This window comes from Rhinatrema bivittatum, chromosome 12 (genome assembly GCF_901001135.1).
Source record: "Rhinatrema bivittatum chromosome 12, aRhiBiv1.1, whole genome shotgun sequence".
In the NCBI taxonomy this organism is placed as follows: Eukaryota; Metazoa; Chordata; class Amphibia; order Gymnophiona; family Rhinatrematidae; genus Rhinatrema; species Rhinatrema bivittatum.
In genome coordinates, this window is record NC_042626.1 from 32,911,795 (window position 1) to 32,935,460 (window position 23,666).

The 23,666-nt window shown below is 41.2% G+C and overlaps 1 protein-coding gene across 1 annotated transcript in view; it reads left to right on the top strand.

The window, feature by feature from the left end:
* ATP12A (ATPase H+/K+ transporting non-gastric alpha2 subunit) overlaps positions 1-23,666 on the top strand; it is a 47,527-nt gene that overhangs the window by 20,299 nt on the left and 3,562 nt on the right. The window contains exons 13-20 of the mRNA XM_029573133.1: positions 1,059-1,234; positions 2,917-3,053; positions 11,452-11,602; positions 12,238-12,406; positions 15,250-15,404; positions 16,294-16,417; positions 21,595-21,740; positions 23,217-23,350. Coding sequence (XP_029428993.1) covers positions 1,059-1,234; positions 2,917-3,053; positions 11,452-11,602; positions 12,238-12,406; positions 15,250-15,404; positions 16,294-16,417; positions 21,595-21,740; positions 23,217-23,350 — 1,192 coding nt within the window. The remainder of the gene's footprint in view (positions 1-1,058; positions 1,235-2,916; positions 3,054-11,451; positions 11,603-12,237; positions 12,407-15,249; positions 15,405-16,293; positions 16,418-21,594; positions 21,741-23,216; positions 23,351-23,666) is intronic.

Below are 23,666 nucleotides of genomic sequence, written 5' to 3' on the forward strand. Positions count from 1 at the left end.
TGATTAACATGTTGTCAGCACTATGCAGTGTTGATGAAAAGGGGAAGGTAGTGCTGAGCAGAGTATGCTTCTCAAACTGGGGTCCTTGTAGCCTAGCCATTCCCTCTCGATGCTGGTGCCCCCTTTTGGTCGGTGGCCAACATGAGGCACTGCTAGGAACACTGAACTGTGAAGCACCAGATCTAGCCCTTCCTGCCTCCTCAAATAACTGCTGAGAGAAGTCTGAATTTACAGTGAAAGGGAAGACACGAAATGGAAAGACTGTGGATGTTTGTGTATATAAATAAAGGCTAACTGGATTCAGTATATATGTGTGTGTGTGTGTGAGGAGAGTTTCCCAAACCTGCCCTGGTGACACCACAATCAGTCAGCTTTTCAGAATATCCACAATGGATTTGCATGAGATAAATTTGCATACATCGAAGACCCAGTGCATGCAAATTACCTCATGCATATTTATTATGAATATCCTGAAAGCTGACTGGTGGTAAGTTCGCCAGGATAGTTTAGGGAAGCCTTGGTCTGATGAACTGTAAGGAAAAGTTGACTAATTAGTAATTATATGTAGCTACATTTCATGGCCAGATGAACATTTGGCTGAAATGTGACTCTGATTCAAATCCACATGTATCTTCTGGCCTGATGTATCTCAGGATTTGCAGGCCTTTTCAGGATGCTTCTTTAGAGTCTCAATGTGTCAACGTTTCTTTAATATTATGGTTCAGTTCTTTTCCTGCACAAAAGAGAGACTCTGATGCAGTGTGCATTCTGTCGTAGCAAGTTATTTCTATGATTATTTTTATGTGCTGAATTGCACAAGAGTAGGGGTTGTGAAGATAGAACTGAGTTGTGGGAATTAGCCAGGACATGTTGCTAGGCTAGACATTAAATTGCAGGATACTGGTACCCATGAGGAAGGTTAGAGGGCTACTTATGACTCATCACTACTTATGACTAGGCTAGAACTTGTGGAAAGATAAACAGCTACTTTTCAATGCATTCTTTTCCCCCTTTTGTCTCTGGCATTGACTGATTGGCCTTTGCTTATTTTGTTAAAGGTTTCTGTCATCTATATCTACCAGAAGATGAGTTTCCAGATTCCTATCCATTTGATACTGATTCCATGAACTTCCCTACCTCAAACCTTTGCTTTGTGGGGCTCCTGTCTATGATTGATCCACCTCGTTCCACTGTGCCAGATGCAGTCACCAAGTGCCGGAATGCTGGAATCAAGGTAGGCTTTAAACCATTTCACTGCTCTGGTAACTGATACCCAGGGGAATTGTAAACCTTGGTGGTTGAGAGTATGGCCAGAAACTAGGGGTATGCACTGAAGAATGTTTTCTTTGTTTATTTTGTTTTGTTTATTCAAGTAGCAAACTGCACCAGATAGCAGTGTAAGTATTGACTTATGCAGCTACCTGGTGGCTTCTTCCCACTGCATTATAGATGGATAAATCAGTATTTATCTGGGTAAGTGGCGGTGACTGGCAGCACTTACCCAGAGAGATTTTGATTATTTTTTAAAACTTTTTTTTACCATTTTCTAATAGCATTGGAAACAACTCCAGCTCTAACTAGGGGTTAAATTTCCAGTGCTAAAAAAGGCACTGAAGGCATCTTTCTGCATTGGCCTGAAAAATAGTGAGGAAAACTGAAAAAGAATCACTTAAGTTTGAGAAAGTAAGATCCATGAATGTTGAATAATTCATGTTCAATACTGATTCAGAAAGGAAAAATGGTTAAGACTACGGGAAAAATCAGCTGAGCCTTTAGTGAGATGTTAGCTGACAGGTGAATTTTAAAAGCCCGGGGTGCATATCAATTACGGGATGCATGAAGAAGTCAGGCTCGCATGCGCCGACTGTATTCTGAAAAGCACCCAGATACTTGTGTAAAACCCACAGCACGCACATCTGAAAAGTTTCCAAAAAGGGGTGTGGGCATTTCAGGGCCTGGCCAAGACATGTGCATGTAAATACACACCCCAGCACACGAAGATGTCCCCCGCTACCTAACTTTACTTCTGTCATGGATGACGTGTAAGTTATAAAATAAAAAAATCAAGCCATTTCTGAGTGGTTTGAAGGATATGGGGTAACTATCAGACTAAAAGGATTTGGAGGACCTAGCAGTTAACTGGGCGAACCTTTGAATGGAATGGTAAACTGGCAATGGTGTGGGTACACGCCCCTTTTGAAATCCTGCGACTTATGCGGCAGATCCGGGATTTGTGCATTCATGCCCACGCCAACTTAAAATTTGGTGCACCTGTGCACGTGACCAGGCTATTTGATAACGTACGCATATAAGCACACAAGTTATAAATGGCCACGTCCCTGGGTGCGGACCGATGCACATGTGCCAATGTGTACCCGCTCACCAGTTTGAATTTAACCGTCCCTGTGAACTGCTGCGTGAACGGTGAGAGTTGGGCTACAGGGGAGGAGGCTCAGGAGACTAGGCACTAGGAGGGCCATATTCAAAGCCATTTATGCAGGTTAAATAGTGTTTTACCCATGTAAATATATATATATTTTTTTAATATTGCCCACCCTATGTAGTAAATTTTCAAAGGGTTTTGTTAGTAAAAAAAAAAAGAAAAAAGAAAGCATAAACTTGCATCAAGGTTTATGTGTACATTTTTAACTTTCAAAAACACTGTACGTAAATTCTGCTGTGAAAAGTTTCCACACAAATAGCAGGTGCACGTTTCTGCGGGTCCTTTTTCCAATTCAGTTTTCCAAGGAAACATTTCCCCACAAATTTAAAGTCGCCCCCAGTATGTCTAGGATCTACCCAAATTGCGTGAGAAAATTGTGCCCGTTGTAGTAAGCAGGTGGATATTTCAATCTGATCTGAAAAGTTTTAAGGCTAAAGTTTCTATTTTCAGCTGGTTTTCTTTTACTTAATCAGGTTATCATGGTTACCGGCGATCACCCTATCACAGCAAAAGCCATTGCCAAGAGCGTGGGTATCATCTCAGCTGGCAATGAGACTGTTGAAGACATTGCCAAGCGCCTTAACATTGCTGTTGAGCAGGTCAATAAGAGGTAAGAACACAAAGAATAAGAGGACGCTCTCACATCGCCTATTAAAACTCACCTCTCAGAGTAACCTAGCTCTCTCTTGTCATAGAGTTTCCCCCTTTATAATCATAGTTTTATGTGTTTTAGCAAAAAAAAAAAAAAAAAGCATCATTTTGTGAGTTATATTTATATTTAAAAGCATACTTACACTGTTCTAAAATAGGGCCCATCAACTGCCAATATGGAAATGTGGTATGTTCAACACTCATATTACCAGTCAGTGCAAATGAAGAATGTCACTGCTGTCGGTAAAGTATGCACATGTTTTTCATGTGAACAGTATCACAAAAACAACTACACCTCTCCCAAGGTGCAGTTAAGTTTGCTTTAATGCATTTTGCGCATTTTAACAAGCGGACTTTTTTTGCTGCACTAATTGGGAATGAGCCTAATTTGCATAGTCTGACATCTCATGAGCTCATTAGCATAGGTTTCATGTTAAAATGTTTACAAGCTAGTTATGTGTGCTAACCACTTGCAATAGTTAGCGCAGGCATGTAATTCACATCAACGCTGATAATAGCATCAGTGCACTTCAGTATCCCGGTCCCTTAATTAGGGATTGAGAAATATCATACCAATTCAAAATGTGATAATATTATACTATTTTCCTCTTAAAAACACTACGGTACCTGGATGTAATCCATTTTGAAGTGTCTGAAAGGAGGAATATAAAGAAATAAAATAGGAAACCCAGTAACATCAAAGTGAGAATTTGACAATTCTCAGTTTTCACATTTCCAGTAGGCATTTTACTCTTGCACTTTTGTCTTTTTCTAAAAACATTCTCCAGATTTTAATGATTTGCACACATTTTGCACTGAACAGTTAAAGATAAATTTTAAAAGAGATGCGAGCCCCTCTAGCACATGTGCATGTCCAACCAATTTTATAAACCTGCCACCTATGCGCACAAGTCAGATGCGTGACTATCTCACATGCTGTAAAACAGGGGTGGAATGAGGACCGGTCAAGCACGTTCTATTGCGGGGCCAAGAGATATACACATATGTAGCAAAACCAATGCAGTGCATGACCGGTGCATTCCTGCACAAATTTACTTCTGCTATTGGTCAGTTGTAAATCTGCATAAAAATATTTTTAGCCACATATGAAGTGCTTGAGAGGTACAAGCTAATGAGCCGGGGGGGGTCTTGATGATCTACATATAGCCTGGGCAAACTGGTTAAACTGTCATTTCCTTCACACGTGCATGTTATAAAATATCCTCACTTGTGCATGCAAAGGCCGACAACTCCCAGCTGTGAACGTCCATGCTTAAAATTAGGAGCATACATGCATGCCCTAGGCCTGTTTTATAACATGTGCGTGTACACAAGATTCCTGCACATGTTGCCGCACGCCCACATGCACACACATATATGGGCAAGCACGAGCTTGTTTTTAAAGTTACTCTCATATACAGGCTAATTTTAAAACTAGCACGTGTGTGCCCATAGCACACTTATATTGGTGTGCAAGCGAAGATACACTGGAATTTTAAATCACGCGCACTCTTGCACACATATGTTTTAAAATACACCAACCGTGCATAAGTATGCTCTTCATTTTAAACGTTTACTTGCAGAAAGCTAGCACACGTGTCTGCCATTGGACTTAGTCGGCTTTTACGCACATATGTAGGTGGATTTTACAACAGGATTGCGTGAGGCACATTCCCAGTTTTTCAGTTAGTCAACCAGTTTGTCCAGTTAATATCGAGGTCTTTCAGACCCTCTCGTTCTTCATTCTGCACGCTGCCCAGTTGATCTGGACCTTTCACCCTGTCCTATAAACGCTAAAATTCAAGATCTACAGATGCTCCTCATCAGGAGCAGCAATAAAATTACGCAGATTTCTAGGCTACACACGCTGCGGTTATTGGTTTTAATATATGGAGTTAAGTGCTCAAGTGTTGACTCCGCCCCAGAATGCTCATGCCTCGGCCATGGCCTGCCCCTTCCCACCCCCTTATTTTTCACACACTCATGGATATACATACGTATGTAAATTGCAGCTTTTTAAAATCTGCGTTACTTGCACGTGGCCCACATATGCAGATATATGGGCATTTTTGAGCAAGCTATGCTTTTAAAATTGACCTCTTTGTGTAGAACATAGACTATAATGGCCCATCCAGTCTACTCATTTTTTCTTGATACTGCAGAGCTTACTTGATCTCTAGTTTTGCTGTATTAAATCCAATGGTGAAAACATTCACAGAAAGAAAAACAATACCGAATCCTTATGGAATGATTTGATTTCTGTACACAAGTATAACAATTCATTTTTGGAGATTCATAGCAAGGAGTAATAAGAAGATTTACTAAGTCTATCAGAGACTGCTAAGAGACTGATTGAGCACACTTTTACTATAAATATATATTATGCAATTATGTCTCCTCATTAAAATTTTGAAACATATATTTGCACAGTCCTCCATGCTCAAAATATTTATATAAAAAAGAAATAGATCTTGGGGGCGCGCTGACGTCACCGCCGGGAATGGTCGCCTGAAGCGAGAGCTCCCTGCGGCGTTTTTTGCTTAAAGCCTTTTTTATATGATCTTTTAAGATCTCCGAACGACTAACACCTAGGCACCCAGCCTGATAAGGAAGAGATGGCATCGAAACGTAGAAACCTTGATTTAACGCAATTTTCCTATGCCAAATCAGCTGATAATGTCGCGGACATGCTGGCGGAGCAGGCCGTGAGTGAAACCTCGGGGCTCGATTGTGAGCACGCGGCGCCTGTGTCCTTTGCCGAACTTACCACCCGGACGGAGCTCAGAGAATGGTTCATAGACCTCAGGCGCGATCTTAAGCAGCATAAACAAGATTTGTTAACATCTATCTCCGAGGTAAGAGAAGAGCTGGCTGCGGTGGGACACAGAGTGGATGAATTAGATATCCGTGTTGAACAGCATGAGGAGGATCTGCATAAAATGGCGGGCGACTCGAAGCAGACTCAGGCCACTATTAACATCTTACATGAAAAGGTCGAGGACCTTGAAAATAGGTCCCGCCGCAATAATATCCGCATCAGGGGTGTCCCTGAACTCCCTGAGTATTCGAACTGCGTAGAAGTGGTGACTCGAATCTTTCGCAGTATCCTGCAATCGGAAGCCGGGGGAGAAGGAGAATCGGCGGAGAACGCTGCGATCCTTCATATTGAACGGGCGCACAGGGTACAAGGGCCCCGTAACACTGAAAAACCCAGAGACATTTTAACCTGCCTTCAGACTTTCCAGGAAAAATCTCTCCTTTATACGGCCGCCAGGAAACAAAAAGAGTGGATTTGGGAAACTCATAAATTGAATATTTTCAATGATTTGGCAGCCTCTACTATGCGAAAACGCTTTGACCTGCGACCGGCTACTATGGTACTCCAGGAAAATAACATTCGATACCGCTGGACTTTTCCTTTCAGCTTACTGTTCATGGTTGATGGGGTCACTCATCGGGTCAAAGACATGGCGGAGGCAGCTGAAGCCTTTCGTAAAACTAAATTTTCGCTACCACCTTCTGCCATTCCTAACCTGACTCGTACAGGGAAATTGTCTAGTACCCCTAGGTGGCAAAGGGCTGGTGACTCTTGGCGATTGGAACGCCAGAGAGGGCCCTCAGGCTCTTCGTTACAATCATCGGTGCGCTGATCTGAAACTGCGCTAATCCACATGGATTACTTTTTTTTCTGCAACGCCTGATCATCTGTAGCTGGGTGTCAAATGGACTCTACTGTTCTACAGCAAGGCTTTACTTCATTTTTACTTTTTGTTTGTTACTATACGCCGCTAGGGGGGCGGCCTTACCGTAGGTGACTACGACCCCTGATCTGGGAGGTATCCAAATGGCGGATACATATGTTTTGGGTTTGGGATGGGAAGAAATATCATTCATATACGAGCCACTACAGAAAGAACACCGACTCAGCAGAGATATGCTTTCTCTAGCAATGCTTGATTTCTTCTTTTTCTTTTTCTGTTGGGGGGCTAAACAGGAGGACCTACCGGATGACTCATGGCTTTAAAATTTTGGTCACTAAACGTCAAAGGCCTAAATTCCCCTGCAAAGCGCCAACTGTTAGCTCGAGATTTATTATACCATCAGGTTGATATTGCCCTTATCCAGGAAACTCACCTCCGAAAATGACATGAACATCTTTTGCGCTTGCAGAACTATTCGACTCTATTTCTGGCAGCTAGTACCAAGAACTCCAAGTATGCTGGAGTGGGCATTCTGATTGCTAATACGGTGACTTTTACTGTGAAGGACTCCTTGGCTGATCCCCTGGGCCGTTTCCTGTTTCTTAAAATACTCTGTGCTCACAAGACTTTAACCATTGTCAATATTTATGCGCCTAATGTAGGCCAAGACCATTTCTTACATGATGTCCAGGAGAAATTGTTGGCTTTTGTTGAAGGATCAATCATATGGGGAGGTGACTATAATCTAGTGCGCAATCCGAGGCTGGATACATCTAATCGGCAAACTGCAGGAGGATGGAAAGCCTCTTCTCAGCTGTCTCTCCTGATGAACAAATGGAGTTTAGTTGACATATGGAGACAACGACATCCTACCGAACGTACCTACACCTTTTACTCAAACCCCCATAATATGTATTCTCGTTTGGACTATTTTCTCATTGACAAACACTTACAAAATTTGGTGGTTGACACTGACATAGGCGCAATCACGTGGTCTGACCACGCACCGGTGTGGACAATACTGGACCTTAATGATTCCGACCCTGGTATACGTTTTTGGCGGCTTAGAGATGAGCTTCTGAAATCAAAGGAACACCTTCCTTCCATGCAGGCAGCCTTGCAAGAATACTTTGAAATCAACAGGGGGTCGGTACCCAACGCCGGCTCCGTATGGGAATGCTCCAAAATGGTCATTAGGGGCAGACTTATCGGACTAGCTGCAGCGTTAAAAAAGCAGCGAGATAAGAGGCGGTCTGAATTGCTCCAGGTTATCTCCTCGCTATCGCGTCAACATGCTGGCTCTCTCGCTTCGGTACTTTTGAAACGAATCCAGGCCGCCCGATCGGAACTGCACATCCTAGATTCTACGCAGATCGCGCATGATCTGGAGCGCCTCAAGCAGAGACACTTCGAGGGCAATAATAAAGCAGGACGACTATTAGCGAGGAAACTCAAGCAACGTCAGCTCTTAAATACTATAGCAAAAATCCAAGATGGACATGGTAAGCTCCACACCTCCAGCAATGATATCCGACGGTGTTTCACGGACTTTTATTCTAAGCTATATAGTAAGGCCAGTCATATTACACATGAGGACATCCAAAATTATCTGTCACCCATTACATTGACGGCTTTGACGGATGACCAGCGGGCTTTCTTGGATGAGCCGATCACAGCGATTGAAATTCAAACTGCTATTAAGGATCTGAAAAGTGGGAAATCACCGGGACTTGATGGTTTCACGGGACTGTTTTATAAACAATGCCAAGCACAGATCATGGAACCCCTGGTGGACTATTACAACAGCTTATCCGATGACGTCCATCTTCCACCTCATTCCAACGTTGCGGGAATTACAGTTATTGCCAAACCAGGCCGAGACCCAACTCAGTGTGGGTCCTACCGACCCATATCTTTACTGAACATTGATCTTAAATTGTTTGCTAAGGCCTTGGCAAATCGCTTAAATGTTATCCTCGGACAGTTAGTCCATAAGGATCAGGTGGGGTTCATACCTCAAAGAATGGCAGCCGATAATGTTCGCAAAGTGATTGATATATTGTGGTGGGCTAAACAAGAGCAAACGCCTCTCGTTCTACTAGCGGTGGATGCCGAAAAGGCGTTTGATCTTGTCCATTGGGACTTTCTGTTTGCTACTTTAACTAAAATGGGCTTTGGTGAGCGCTTTTTGGGATGGATAAAATGTTTATATCATAATCCAGGGGCTAGGATAAAGGTGAATGGTCGGTATGGTGATCTTTTCCCTGTGCAGAGAGGGACTAGGCAGGGGTGCCCTCTATCGCCTCTCCTATTTGCGCTTTTCCTAGAGCCTTTTACCACCCGGATTCGAGCGTCTAACCAGGTTGAAGGGGTGACTGTTGGAAACAGTGATTTGAAAATGTCGTTGTTTGCCGACGACATTCTCTTGACACTCACCAATCCTCTGGTCTCTTTAAGGGGTGTTACAGATGAGATTACTTCCTTCAGCGCAGTCTCCGGGTTTAAAATCAATCTGGACAAGACCGAATTACTGAATGTGTCGGCAGACCCCGCTGTTATATTGACAATAAAACAGACATATCCGTTCAAGGTAGTACATAACTCCCTTAAGTACCTTGGCGTCCAGATTGGTCCTGACCTTCAACAATTATTTCAATTGAATTATAAACCACTGGTGGATAGAGTAAAAAAGGATATTCAGAAATGGGATAGGGATTTTTTTTCTTGGGTGGGAAGAGTAGCAATAGTTAAGATGAATATTTTACCTAAATTCTTATACCTCTTTAACACGCTACCTATATTTATTAGTAGTGCTATACTACGGTCCTGGCAAAAGATCTTATTTGACTTCATCTGGAGGAGACGACCCCCTAGGGTGGCCCGGCGGATCTTGCAACAACCATGGATACGGGGAGGATTGGGGGTTCCCAATATAGAGTATTACTATGTGGCGGCGCAGCTTGCTGCTATCCCTGATACGCATAGAAGGTGCTATATCAAGCAATGGGTTAAATTTGAGGAATCCCTACTAGGGGGATGCCCTCTTAAAATACTTTTCTGGCAACCTCGCGATACTTGGCCTCCTATACGGGAAGTGCCTATCTCCTTGGGCACCACTCTTAAACTGTGGAATAAATGGAAGGGACGCCTTGTTGGCGACAGGTCGTATTTCTATTCGACTCGCCTTTATAATAACTCCCTCTTTCCTGCGGGACAGGACAATAACTCATTTCAAAATTGGCACCGTCAGGGGATTATTAAGATGGGGGATCTGCTTAGCGGTGGCATACTTATGACATGGGCGGATTTACAAGCTAGATATCATATACCTAGACAGGATTTTTTGGCCGGTAGCCAACTGCTGCACTTTTTACGGACACCTCTTATCGCTAAGGATTTGGCGCGAGGAAACACACTTTTTGAACATTTTTGTGAGTCTGTTGACAAGAAAAGGGGGATGATATCTAAACTATATAACTTATTACTGAACCCTATTACCCAAACTTTCCCATATATGGCCCACTGGGAGGCGGACTTGGGTTATCCCATTAGCTCTGATTCTTGGACACAAATTTTCACCGCAGCTCACAAGTGTTCAGTGTCTACCACATTGCAGGAAAATTGCTATAAGCTTATCACTAGATGGCACCTCACCCCCAGTACTCTACATAAACGATATCCTCGTTTGAGTGATAAATGCTGGAGAGGATGTGGGCAGACTGGCACTTTCTTCCACACCTGGTGGTCTTGTGATAAGATATCCCCTTTGTGGAGACTTGTGGCACAGTGGCTAGGACAGGTCTTAGATGTGCAGGGCCTCTTTGATCCTGGCTTTATGCTGCTTTTACTTCCACACAAGCCTATGAATAAAGCACACATCGCTTTTTGTCATCAAGTCTTTATTGCCACCAGATTAACCATAGCCAGTTATTGGAAACAGGATCTTACACCGTCATTAGCAATAATACAGCATAAAATACATTATTACTGTAAAATGGCAGCTATCACCGCGGAATTACATGATTCCTTGTCTAGGTTCCGGAACACATGGTCTCCCTTTTTGCAATGGGAAAAAAAACAAGCGGAGCAGTGATTTTTTGTTTTTTGTTTTTATCCGGACTATGTCAGTTGTACGGCAGACATGGTGGAAATTGGGCATAGAACTCCTGTTCACCCTAATTTGTTACTATTTTGATCTTGCTGAGGTCGTTTGTTTCTTTCTTTCCTTTTCTTTTGTGTTCATTGTTTTCTTTCTCACGGTGGCTCTAGTTAATGTACTTAAGCTTGGCTTCCTGGAAGGGTGGGGGGGGGGGGGGGAGGGAATTTGAGGGTACTACCCACATGGTTTATGCTGAATATCTGTTTGGCATGTGAACTGTATTTCATGATATGTGTGTACAGATGTTGATTAGATGGTTTGTCCTAATGGGTGTGTTCTTCCCTTGTTTGAAAAGCTAATAAACTTTAAATTGAAAAAAAAAAAAAAGAAATAGATCTTGACGAAAGTGTCAGGCAATTAAGCATCTATGGGTCTGATTTACTCAAGCTTTTCCCCCATTCTGTGTCTATGGAAAAATGCTTAGCAAAGGAGGCCCTAAGTTTGCAAGTGTTGTGTATGCAAGATGAAGAAGGCATCATTTTGTATGATGTCCACAGGGATGCAAAAGCAGCCGTAATAAACGGAGGAGAACTAAAGGATCTGGGAGAGGAAGAGTTGGATGAAATCTTGATCCATCATTCCGAGATTGTCTTTGCACGAACCTCTCCTCAACAGAAACTAATTATAGTGGAAGGCTGCCAAAGACAGGTGAGTAGAATACCAATTTCAATAACCTTTTTATATATGTTCTCTTAACGGTGCATTTGTGTATTTGTATGAGCACACGTGCGTTTAAAGCCTTTAAATTGGATTTCAGAAGGCATCTATTTTTATAGGTACCTTAGTTTTTCTTTAGTCGCATATTAAAGCATCATTGATGTGATATCTTCCTCTCTCAGTGGGAAAACCTGTCAGGTGATATCCATTAGTTTTTTAAATACATGGGGCATTATATCTATTTCAGAAATCAGCTGGCCTAAGCAACAATTCAATATAAAGCATAAATTGCTTCTGTGAAACCTAAGTCATTCATCACTATAGAATGTTTTACTTATATATTGATGACCATACCTCAAGTCAATCTCTCTGATCATGTAGAAGACAAGTTAGCCCATTCTGTCTTCATATCAGTTTACTCCTCCCCCCAATTTCCTTCATTCCTTTTAAATACATTTATGTTAATTTTCCTTATTTCACAAAGACAGTCATGTGGAGCCTATGTATATCTCGGTTCTCCCAATGTGGAAAGCAAGAGTATTTATCATCTCCCTGCTTTGGCCGTTCTTGAGATAGGTGGTCTGTCTTCCTTACGTCACATTTGCTCTGTTGCGTGTCGCCCTCAGAATGCTGTTGTTGCTGTGACGGGTGATGGGGTCAATGACTCCCCAGCGCTAAAGAAGGCAGATATTGGAATTGCAATGGGTATTGCAGGATCTGATGCAGCTAAAAATGCAGCCGACATGATCTTGCTCGATGATAATTTTGCCTCCATTGTCACCGGAGTGGAAGAAGGTAAAATATTACACAATTTTCCAACGTTCACGTAAGTCTAGCCAGAAGAAATGAATGGGAAAATCCATGCTGAAATTTGACTCCCATGTTTATTCAAGAATAGAGCAATATTACAAATAAGCCATGACGGTAACTTTTTTATTTTTATTTTTTATTTATGCATTTTCCACATATAAAACAGAAAAGGTATTCCAGGTTTAACATAATAGAAGTAATTACTTTCTCATTTTTTCTCATTATAATCCCAGTCTATACCCTATTCTTATTATTAATCTTTAAACAGGTAAGTATATAAGATTCTAATCAAACTGGAACATTACATTAACTTATGGAAAAAGAAAAAAGAAAGTAACCTTATTCCAAATTATCCTGAGTTGGTTGAATTAGATTGCTGCCAGATCCCTGGTTATCTAAGAAAAACCTTAACTGAGATGGCTCAAAGAAAATATATCGTGAGTTATTCAAATAAATCATACATTTACAAGGATATCTAATGACATTGTAGCCCCCAAATGCTTAACTTCTTGACTCATATCAAGAAATTTCCTCCTTCGAACTTGAGTAGATCTAGTTAAATCTGGGAAACCCCAGATTTTACAACCCAAGTATAATTTATTCCTATTATGAAAGAACAGGTTCAACACAGAGTCTCTGTCCATTGATAACACAAAGGTCACCAAGAGGGTTCCTCGGTATTCAATCTGGTCTTCTGTTGTTTCTAAAAAGGAAGTTAAGTTAATATCTGTTCCCAATGCTGGTTCAGTCATAATCCTCTGATCTTTCTTCATAGTTGTTACAAAATAGATGTTAGAAATAGATGGTAATGATTCTTTAGAGAATTGCAGATTTTCAACCAGATATTTCTTAAATTGTTCTCGAGGAGAGATTAATTTAACCTTCGGAAAATTTAAAACCCATAGGTTATGATATCTGGCAGAATTTTCTAAATTCTCTATCTTCTTCGAAATAACATTTTCTTCATGTATCATCTTTGTCTGTATTTCCTGAATAGAAGAAGATTTAACTTCTAGTTCTTTTATCTTAACCTCAAAGATATCCAACTTTGGCTCAATCTCTTGTATTTTATTTTGAGATTTATTTATAGCCTGTATAAGAGAGGCTATTGAGTTCTGTATTGTCATTAAGGCTTCCCATACAGTTCCCAAGGTAACTTCCTGTGGTTTTATCTTCCTCAGAGTTGGAAGCTCTCTCATTCCTCCATCCTGGCAAATCATAGTAATCTTTGCAGATTCATTTGCCAGTTCCTCACCATTCTTTAAGTTATTGGGATTAACTTCCTTCCTTCTTTTTCTCCAACTTTAGCTCCCTCTGTTGAAGACTCAGTAACAGCTTCTGCTACTGGTGTAGACTCCAAATTAATTGGGTCTACCCTCCAGCTCTGTGCCTGGATGTGGGAGCTCATAGGTGGTGAGGGAGTCTCAGGAGCCCCAGGGCTAAGAGATATTTGAGTGACAAAAGGAGTTTGGGTGTGCTCCTCATCCGTCCTCCCAGCAGACGCACCTGGGGTAGATACATAGGTTGGAGCAAAAACCCCATCAATAATTGTTTGAGAAGGTAAGGGCATGGTAATTGCAGAAGTAGCTAGCCTCACCCTACCCTTTTGTTTCATATGAGGCATGTGTTTAAGCAACAGTAAATAGGGTTTCTTGCAATACTTTCTTTAAATTCAAATCGGAGAATCTTATATACTACAGAGGCGCTAGAGAGAGACACCCTCTTATTGTACTTATGAAACCAAAATTACTCACTTTTTCGGTGGAGGAGCACTCAGGACCAAGTTTCAAGTTTTCAAGAATTCAAAACAAAGCCGCGTGCCCCTTAGGCAGCACGCCGGCGTCAGCTGCGCGCCGCTATGGCTCCATTTTTAAAGTCCCTCGCTTGGGACCCTCCCTGATGACGTCAGGGGGCAGAAGCAAGTCTCTGTGCCGTTGGGGCAAGGAGGATAACCATACCCCCGGTATTCACAATTGTAGAAATTCAGGTAAATATCCACAGGCAATGGTCCTCTCCTCCACCTCATGATGGTAACTTTTAAACAGCTGCGCATATGTTGTAAAATCAGCTATATGCACAATTTTATATGGACACATGTTAATGCCACCTCTACCACGTAAGTGGGGGAATTTTACTAGGCACATGCATTGGTGCAAATACTTGTTTCTTCAGTTTATTCCCAGTTTGCCCCAGTAAAGGTTAGGGCTTCCTAACTCCCCTAGCTAGATAGCCTCTCTTTTACCCTATTAGTCCCAATCCTTCAAACCCCACTGACTAGCCCTAACTTTTTTATTTTTAAAATTACATGCCATCCATAGCAGAAGTAAAGTTATGTGGTAGGGGACCTGGTGGGTGCTTGTGTGCATCAATACTTATGCGCATACTTTAGGTTACAGACCTGAAGCGCCCATGTCCTTCTCAGACTCTGCCCATTCCCCGCCCCTTTTTTACTTCCCAATTGGTGTGTGAACTGGGAGATACACGCATACTCACATGCTATTTAAGATCTGCGCAGTGTGCGCCGGCCCGATACATGCACATATCTCCCAGCTAATGCGTGTGTAGGGCATTTAAAATTGATCTTCATTGTTTTAAAATTATAGCATGCAAAATAACATAAAATAAAAAGAAATTTTGTTTTATTTCATTCATTTTAACCCTATATGCCGTAGGTTATACAGTATAATATACCCCTCAGAAGCAAACTCTAACATGGTTTAGAATGATCCTACTTATTAAAACAATTCACTTCTAAAATACTTCATCATAATATTAGAATTTTTCTACATAAACTCCTTTTCCTTCTCCCTCCCCCTCCTCTGCTGTAGGTCGTTTGATTTTTGATAACATAAAGAAATCCATTGGCTACACCCTGACAAAGAATATCGCCGAGCTGTGTCCCTTTCTGATCTACATCATAGCCAGCGTTCCACTGCCGATTGGCACAATCACCATCCTCTTCATTGATCTGGGTACTGATATTGTAAGTAGTTCATTCAGTTGCTGGTTAGTAAGCTGAAGAGTCTGATATGTGTGTTTGTGAATCCTAGAATAGAAGGATATGATCTAACCAGGCATTATGGCCTTTTTCTAGTCAGAAAGTAGTGAATTCTATGGACACAGAGAATTTCTGTGGGTAAAACAGTGCTTTTAGAAAATGGGCCTTTAGAAACCTATCCACTCTATATAATGGTAAAATGATGTACATAGGCCCTCTATGTGTGTCCCTTTTACCATCAGTAGGGAGAGGCATTCCTGGGGAGTTTGGAACTGTGCACATACCTGAATCTTCAAAAGTAAGCATCTATTTTTGCTGTTGAAAGTACTTGCAGACATTTTTCCTGGGGTAAGTTTCAAAGTGAAAGCATGTGCATACGTTCACTTTGAAAATTAGTGGAAAGCCCATGGGTAAAGAATATCCACTGACCTTGCATTTAGGTGAACAGTCTTAAAACTACCCCTGTATTATGTAAGGGAATTGATAGTATTTCACCATGTGAAACAGAGAATGCTAGCTCTTACTGGGCACAAAATCTCAAACTGTTATCACATTATCTACTTTATCCTCCAGATGAATTCTCATGCTTTGCCCAATACAAGTTCTAATCCTAAAGTGTATCCTCTAAGTATCCTTGTATTTTGCTGAGAAATAACACCATTAGATTAACTAGTTCAGAGGTAGAGAGGTTTAATTTAGCCAGGTATAGTACGCATTCGTGTTTAGCTATTACAAAAATATAGTTTCAAGGATTCTAATAAAAATATTTTTGACCTTTTGATATTTTAGGATTTAGAATGTACAATTTGAATATATTAATGATGTTCTACAGGACTACAGGATAATTTGTACATTGTTTTCATTTGCCTCACAGATTCCATCTGTGGCATTTGCATATGAAAAAGCCGAACGTGACATCATGAACAGGAAGCCTCGACGCAAGAACATAGATAGGCTGGTTAATCAGGAGCTCGCCTTGTATGCCTACTTACAGATTGGTGAGTTGAACTCTTAATCTGGATTGAGTAGATCCAGCTGGTGCCAACACAGTCTGAAATATTCTGCTGAATTACAGCACTAGGAGGCTTTCAACCTTCCCAAGTCTATCTCCTGTTCAATGAATTATTTAAAGCATTTCCCTTTGTTATTCTATTTCCAACAATAGAAAATTAGTAGTATAGGCATTAGCACAGGAAGCATTCGAAGTATAATAGGTTGGGTCATTTTAATAATGAACATTGTTAAACTAATGTGCTGGAAGGGGGCTTCCAGAAGTGGTGGGGAGGAGAGGTATTTGTTTTTTGTAAACAAGAAGTCTCTCAAGTGGAACATAGTTGATGAGATCCCCTTGACAAAACGTTATAACATAACCATGAATGCAGGTCAAATAGTTTGAAAAAGTTGCATTTTAGGGGCTGTCCATAAATGATGTCATGATCCAATGGGGAGGAGAGGGTTACTAATTTTGTGATGAGGGGGGTTCTAAGTTGAAAGGGGGTTTGGAAATTTGTGACAAAGTGTGATGAGGGGTGGGGGTGGAGGTTGATTTTATGCTAAAATAGTGTGGCATCATTTGTAGAAGGCCCCTTATCTCCTCATTGTACAATTGTATCTCCATATTCAGAGGTCTTGAAACATTCATTATCAGATCTGAACAACACGTGACAATTGCTTTGAATATGGCATGTTTGATTTAGAACTGCTTTATCCATTAAAACAACTCTCTTTGATGCATCAATCAGTTCTTCAAACTTTATTTTATGCTAATAATAGTACATAAATAATATGCCATAAAATGCAGCAATGATACATCAATAAAATAAAACACATAATAGGAGGAATAAAGTCAGGATTCCCCTAAATATCATCACATTCTAATAGTTGCAAGCAAGAAAAGATTCCTACCAGCATTTCAATTACAAGTCATTTAGAAAGGTGGAAGGAAGGCAAAACGATTACCAGCATGGTTAAAAGGGGAGGTGAAAGAAGCTATTTTATCCAAAAGATCTTCATTCAAAAATTGGAAGAAGGATCCAACAGAAGAAAATAGGATAATGCATAAGCATTGGCAAGTTAAATGTAAGACATTGATAAGACAGGCTAAGAGAGAATTTGAAAAGAAGTTGGCCGTAGAGGCAAACTCTCACAGTAAAAACATTTTAAAATATATCTGAAGCAAAAAACCTGTGAGGGAGTCAGTTGGACCATTAGATGATCGAGAGGTTAAAGGGGCACTTAGAGAAGATAAGGCCATCGTGGAAAGATTAAATGATTTCTTTGCTTTGGTGTTTACTGAAGAGGATGTTGGGGAGATACCCGTACCGGAGAAGATTTTCATGGGTAATGATTCAGATGGTGTGAACCAAATCATGGTGAACCTAGAAGATGTGATAGGCCTGATTGACAAACTGAAGAGCAGTAAATCACCTGGACCAGATGGTATACACCCCAGGGTTCTGAATGAACTAAAAAATGAAATTTCATACCTATTAGTAAAAATTTGTAACCTATCTTTAAAATCATCCATTGTACCTGAAGACTGGAGGGTGGCTAATATAACCCCAATATTTAAAAAGGGCTCCAGGGGTGATCCAGGAAACTACAGACCAGTTAACCTGACTTCAGTGCCAGGAAAAATAGTGGAAAATGTTCTAAATATCAAAATCACAGAACATATAGAAAGACATGGTTTAATTGAACAAAGTCAGCATGGCTTTTCCCAAGGCAAGTCTTGCCTCAGAAATCTGCTTCACGTTTTTGAAGGAGTTAATAAACAAATAGATAAAGATGAACCAGTAGATGTAGTGTATTTGGATTTTCAGAAGGCGTTTGACAAAGTTCCTCATGAGAGGCTTCTAGGAAAAGTAAAAAGTCATGGGATAGGTGGCGATGTCCTTTCGTGGATTACAAAACTGGCTAAAAGACAGGAAACAGAGAGTAGGATTAAATGGGCAATTTTCTCAGTGGAAGGGAGTGGGCAGTGGAGTGCCTCAGGGATCTGTATTGGGACCCTTACATTTCAATATATTTATAAATGATTTGGAAAGAAATACGACGAGTGATGTAATCAAATTTGCAGATGATACAAAATTGTTCAGAATAGTTAAATCACAAGCAGATTGTGATAAATTGCAGGAAGACCTTGTGAAACTGGAAAATTGGGCATCGAAATGGCAGATGAAATTTTATGTGGATTAAGTGCAAGGTGATGCATATAGGGAAAAATAACCCATGCTATAGTTACACAATGTTAGGTTCCATATTAGGTGCTACTACCCAAGAAAGAGATCTAGGCATCATAGTGGACAACACATTGAAATCGTCAGTTCAGTGTGCTGCAGCAGTCAAAAAAGCAAACAGAATGTTGGGAATTATTAGAAAGGGAATGGTGAATAAAACGGAAAATGTCATAATGCCTCTGTATTGCTCCATGGTGCGATCACACCTTGAATACTATGTACAATTCTGGTCGCTGCATCTCAAAAAGATATAGTTGCGATGGAGAAGGTACAGAGAAGGGTGACCAAAATGATAAAGGGATTGGAACAGCTCCCCTATGAGGAAAGACTAAAGAGGTTAGGACTTTTCAGCTTGGAGAAGAGACAGCTGAAGGGGGATGTGAAAGAGGTGTTTAAAATCATGAGAGGTCTAGGGGGCACTCCACGAAGTTAGCATGTGGCATATTTAAAACTAATCGGAGAAAGTTCTTTTTCACTCAACACACAATTAAACTCTGGAATTTGTTGCCAGAGGATGTGGTTAGTGCAGTTAGTGTTGCTGTATTTAAAAAAGGATTGGATAAGTTCTTGGAGGAGAAGTCCATTACCTACTATTAATTAAGTTGACTTGGAAAGTAGCCACTGCTATTACTAGCAACAGTAACATGGAATAGACAGTTTTTGGGTTCTTGCCAGGTTCTCATGGCCTGGATTGGCCACTGTTTGAAACAGGATGCTTTGCTTGATGGACCCTTGGTCTGACCCAGTATGGCTTGTTCTTATGTTCTTACAAGTCCCACGTATCAGAAGATTTTAAATCTATGATTAATAACATTTCTCCTTAAGGAAACTTTGCAAATTATGGGGTGAATTTTCAGAGTTGCATGCATAAAAATTAGCATTAGCATATATGCGTGCAAGTAGCATCTGCTCATATACATGCTATTTTATAAACATCAAACATATGCATGTATTTTTGTTTTCACATCTGCACATATGCATGAAAAAAAGGGGATAGTCTAGGGGTATTCCAGGGTGGGGTCAACATTTACATGCGTAAATTGCTATTTTAAAAGACGCGCATGTAGATATGTCAACTTACCTGTGTCATTTTATACCTGCTAATTATCTTGTGTACGTGATATTAAACTTGTTTATTGTATATTAGTGGCTGGGTGGAAGGTCTGGGTGAACTGAGGGGATTTCAGACTGAAGAATTGGAAGGGTTTGGCTGACTTAGAGAAGGACTGGGTGAACTGGTGGAGTAATTGATAAAACTGGCAATATCAATTCCATGCATGTTTTAAAATATTCCAACTTATGAATATAAATTGAGATTTGTGAGAATCAGTCCTACTTTATTTTAATGTGTAAAATATACATGCGTAGATTTTTCAAACAGGTAGGAAATGTACAATTTTTCAATGCATCGCATGTATTCACGCATAAGCATGCATACACAAGTATGTTGCAGGGTAGAGGCTCACGTATTTTAAAATATATACATATGTGATATGCACAGGTTATAAAATACTATTGTAAATCTATATATGGCTATATATGCGATATATGCCATCACGTGCAGTTGTTTAAAGTTATTCAGGAGTCGCAGTATCGAAATGCATAAAAATATACAGTATGGGCCGCATTTTAAAAGGGTTATGCGCGCCGGGTCTATTTTCAAAAGGCCCGGTGACGCGCATAAAGCCCCGGGATGTGTGTAATTCCTGGGGCTTGCAAAAAAGGACGGGGGAGTGGGTGGGGCGGTGCTGCGCAAGGCTGCGCAAAATCGGCAGCCTGCGCGCGTCGAGCTGCGCAGCCATCCTCCGTTCCCTCCCAAGCCGCTCCAAAATCGGACCGGCCTCGGAGGGAACTTAACTTCTGGCCCCCCCACCTTCCCCTCCCTTCCCCTATCTAACCCACCCCCCAGCTCAAACTAATTCCCCCCCACCTTTATTTTACAAGTTACGCCTGCCCAAGGCAGGCGTAACTTGCGCGCGCCGGCCGGCTGCCAGCGCGTCATGTTCCGGTCCGGAGGCCACAGCCATGCCCCCAGAACGCCCCTGACAAGCCCCCCCAGGAAAGCCCCAGGACTTACACGCGTCCCGGGGCTTGCGTGCGCCACCGAGCCTATGCAAGATAGGCTCGGCGCACGCATGGGGTGCAAGGGGCAGCTTTTCGGGGGTTACGCGCGTATCCCTTTGAAAATCTGCCCCAATATTTTCATTTGCTCAGTACCCAATCTAAAAATAAATGCATCATTTGGCGTTTGAATGCATCCACAAGGCACAGGCTGATTTTTTAAAAATATTTTGGATTGTGATCCATGGTTAATGTGTTTTCTTTTCTGCTCTCTGACTCTTGAAATGCTGATTTTGTTTTTTTCTAGTTTTAAAAGATAATCAAGATACTTAACGGTGAATTTTAGAAGCCTGGCATGCATATTAATTAGGGGATGCACAAATAAATTGGGCTTGCATGCGCCGAGCGGATTTTAAAAGCTGCCCGGATACGCACGTATCTTCCGCAGTGCGCACATCTTTAAAGTTTTCAAAAAGAGGCGTGGCACGGTCTGGGTGGGGCATGGACGTTTCGGGGCATGAATCAGAGGACACAGTAATGATGGCAGAAAAGGACCAACTGGCCCATCCTATCTGCCCAGCAAGTTTCTTATGGCTGATAAAAAAAAAATCAGAATTTCCAAACCATAACTCATTTGATCTACTACTGCATGGGAAAACAATTGTTTTGCCTGAAATCTGAAGGCTAGAAGAGGTCATAAACACTGACCTCTTGTATCCATTAAAATGAAATCCACGTTTCCATCAAAGGCAATGCATAACCTCCTTGTGCTTTCCTAATAACTAGTCTCTCCAGACTCATCATCTTGTTTTTAAGATTGCACTTACTACATGAGCCCAACTTAAAGTCTCTTTCTCCGTTTTGTTCTTTTGTAGGAATTATACAGTCTATTGGAGCGTTTCTGAATTATTTTACCGTTTTGGCACAACAAGGCTTCCTGCCATACACGCTATTAGGTTTGCGTGTGCAGTGGGAAGATATTAATGACCAAGAAGTCCAGGACAGCTATGGACAGGAATGGGTAAGAGAAGGGGTCCATCCAGTACTTACATTGGAGAGAATGAGAACACTTGGAACTCACTAAACATTTAGACCCCATATCCAATCTTGTGTGCAATCATTTATACATTTTATTTATTTATTTTAAACATTTCTCAGCCACAGACACTCCAAAAGTTTGTAGTGATTTACTAGAAATGTCCATAGTCAGATTAACATAATATCTCAGAAATGCATAAAAGCAACTACAATTACATAAAACTAAAACACAGTAACAACAAGTAATCAGTTCATAATAACCCCTTATAGTAATGCCTTTCGGGCCTAGAGCATTAACCACTGAAATAGTCTGAATTAGCCAATTAGACTGCCAGTATTAAGCTTTTCCAGGACATTAAGGGGTAAAGATTCAAAGTCAACTAACTTATCTATGAAGTTAGGTAGCTAGATCTGCAGTTTAAGCTAGGTCAACTCAACTGAAAGACTAAATTTAACTGCTCAAATTTTGAGAGGTCCTGGATCCCTAGTGCTAATTTTTGGTGCTAGACTGCAAGTTAGCTGGCTATCCTTATGTGCAACGATAGCTGACTTAAATCTAACTGGCTACATTTTAGCTGGCTGGATTAAGACAAAGTTGCAAGTGAAATTTTGTCTAACTCTAGCCAGCTGTGATTCCGTTGGGAGCCCCTACCGAAAGGTGGCCCCAAAGCCCTAGCAAACAGATGGCAGGTGCTCACATAAATATCCGAGTTAGCCCTACCGTAATTGCCTGTAAATGGTAATGGCTCACCATAAGGAAAGAAAAACTCGCTCTGTTATATTTTATTTCAAAGCCATTCATGTTATCTTTCTAGTATTTTTCCAAACAAGACATAAATTGACTTTTCAATAAGTACATAAAAAGAAACCTGTTGATTTAAATAGCTCTTCCCTACATGCACTTTCTAACACAGGATTAACATCTACTGTTACAATCCTGATACTATTCCGTGCATCAACTTCTCGGTAAAGAATGAATTCATTTTTTTTTTTTTGACCCAGCAATTTTCCCTTTCTCTTTTGGACTTCCAGCTCTATTGGAACCAGGGCTGGCATCTGAAATCACAAGCCTTCATTTGTAACTACCCAGGGATTTGTTTCTCTATTTTAAAGCTCAGCTTTCTATAATTCAGTCATTTCAGGGGCACTCTTCAATCAGGGGACATGCACCAGAGTTCTGTCTGGAACCTTAGAACCATGGGCCCTTTATCCAGCCGCTCGGTGTTGTCATTGCCCATGCCCAATGACTATGGCTCACTCTTTCCCACCAGGAGCTGTAAACACTGCCACCTCTGCCTTATCCCTAGCCCCGGCCAACCAGGGGAGCAGAGAACCTGAACCCAAGCCCCTCCACATGGCAGAGCACAGCACTGCCACTAAGCCATCAAGCTGGCCCTTAGAAATAGTTTTCTAATAAATTCATGCTAACAATGATTGATGGGACTCTTACTCATTACAGACATTTAGTCAGCGCCAGTATCTGGAGTGGACTGTTTATACTGCCTTTTTCATCAGTATTGTGGTTGAGCAAATGGCGGATCTGATCATGAGGAGAACCCGTAGGAACTCTGTCTTCCAACAGGGAGTTTTCACGTGAGTAATGAAGCATAAGCTGGGCATTTCAACAAAGTTTCCAGAGGGTTTTCTGCTCGATGTTTGTTCAGTTAGTCTCTTTTCAGATATTTTTGCTCTGGGCTAATAGGGACTATTTTCATTCTTTCCTTGTCCCATCTACCTGTTCTTCCCTTCCTTTTTCTGTCTTGCAAAATTCTTCATGCTCTTGGCATTGAAGGTCATTCACTATGACAGTAACTTTCAAACGGTCACTCAGGCACACATATACACGTGTGTGCGGGTGCGTGGCCAGTGCCATTTTATATCCTGCGCGCACACACGCGTATATATGCCC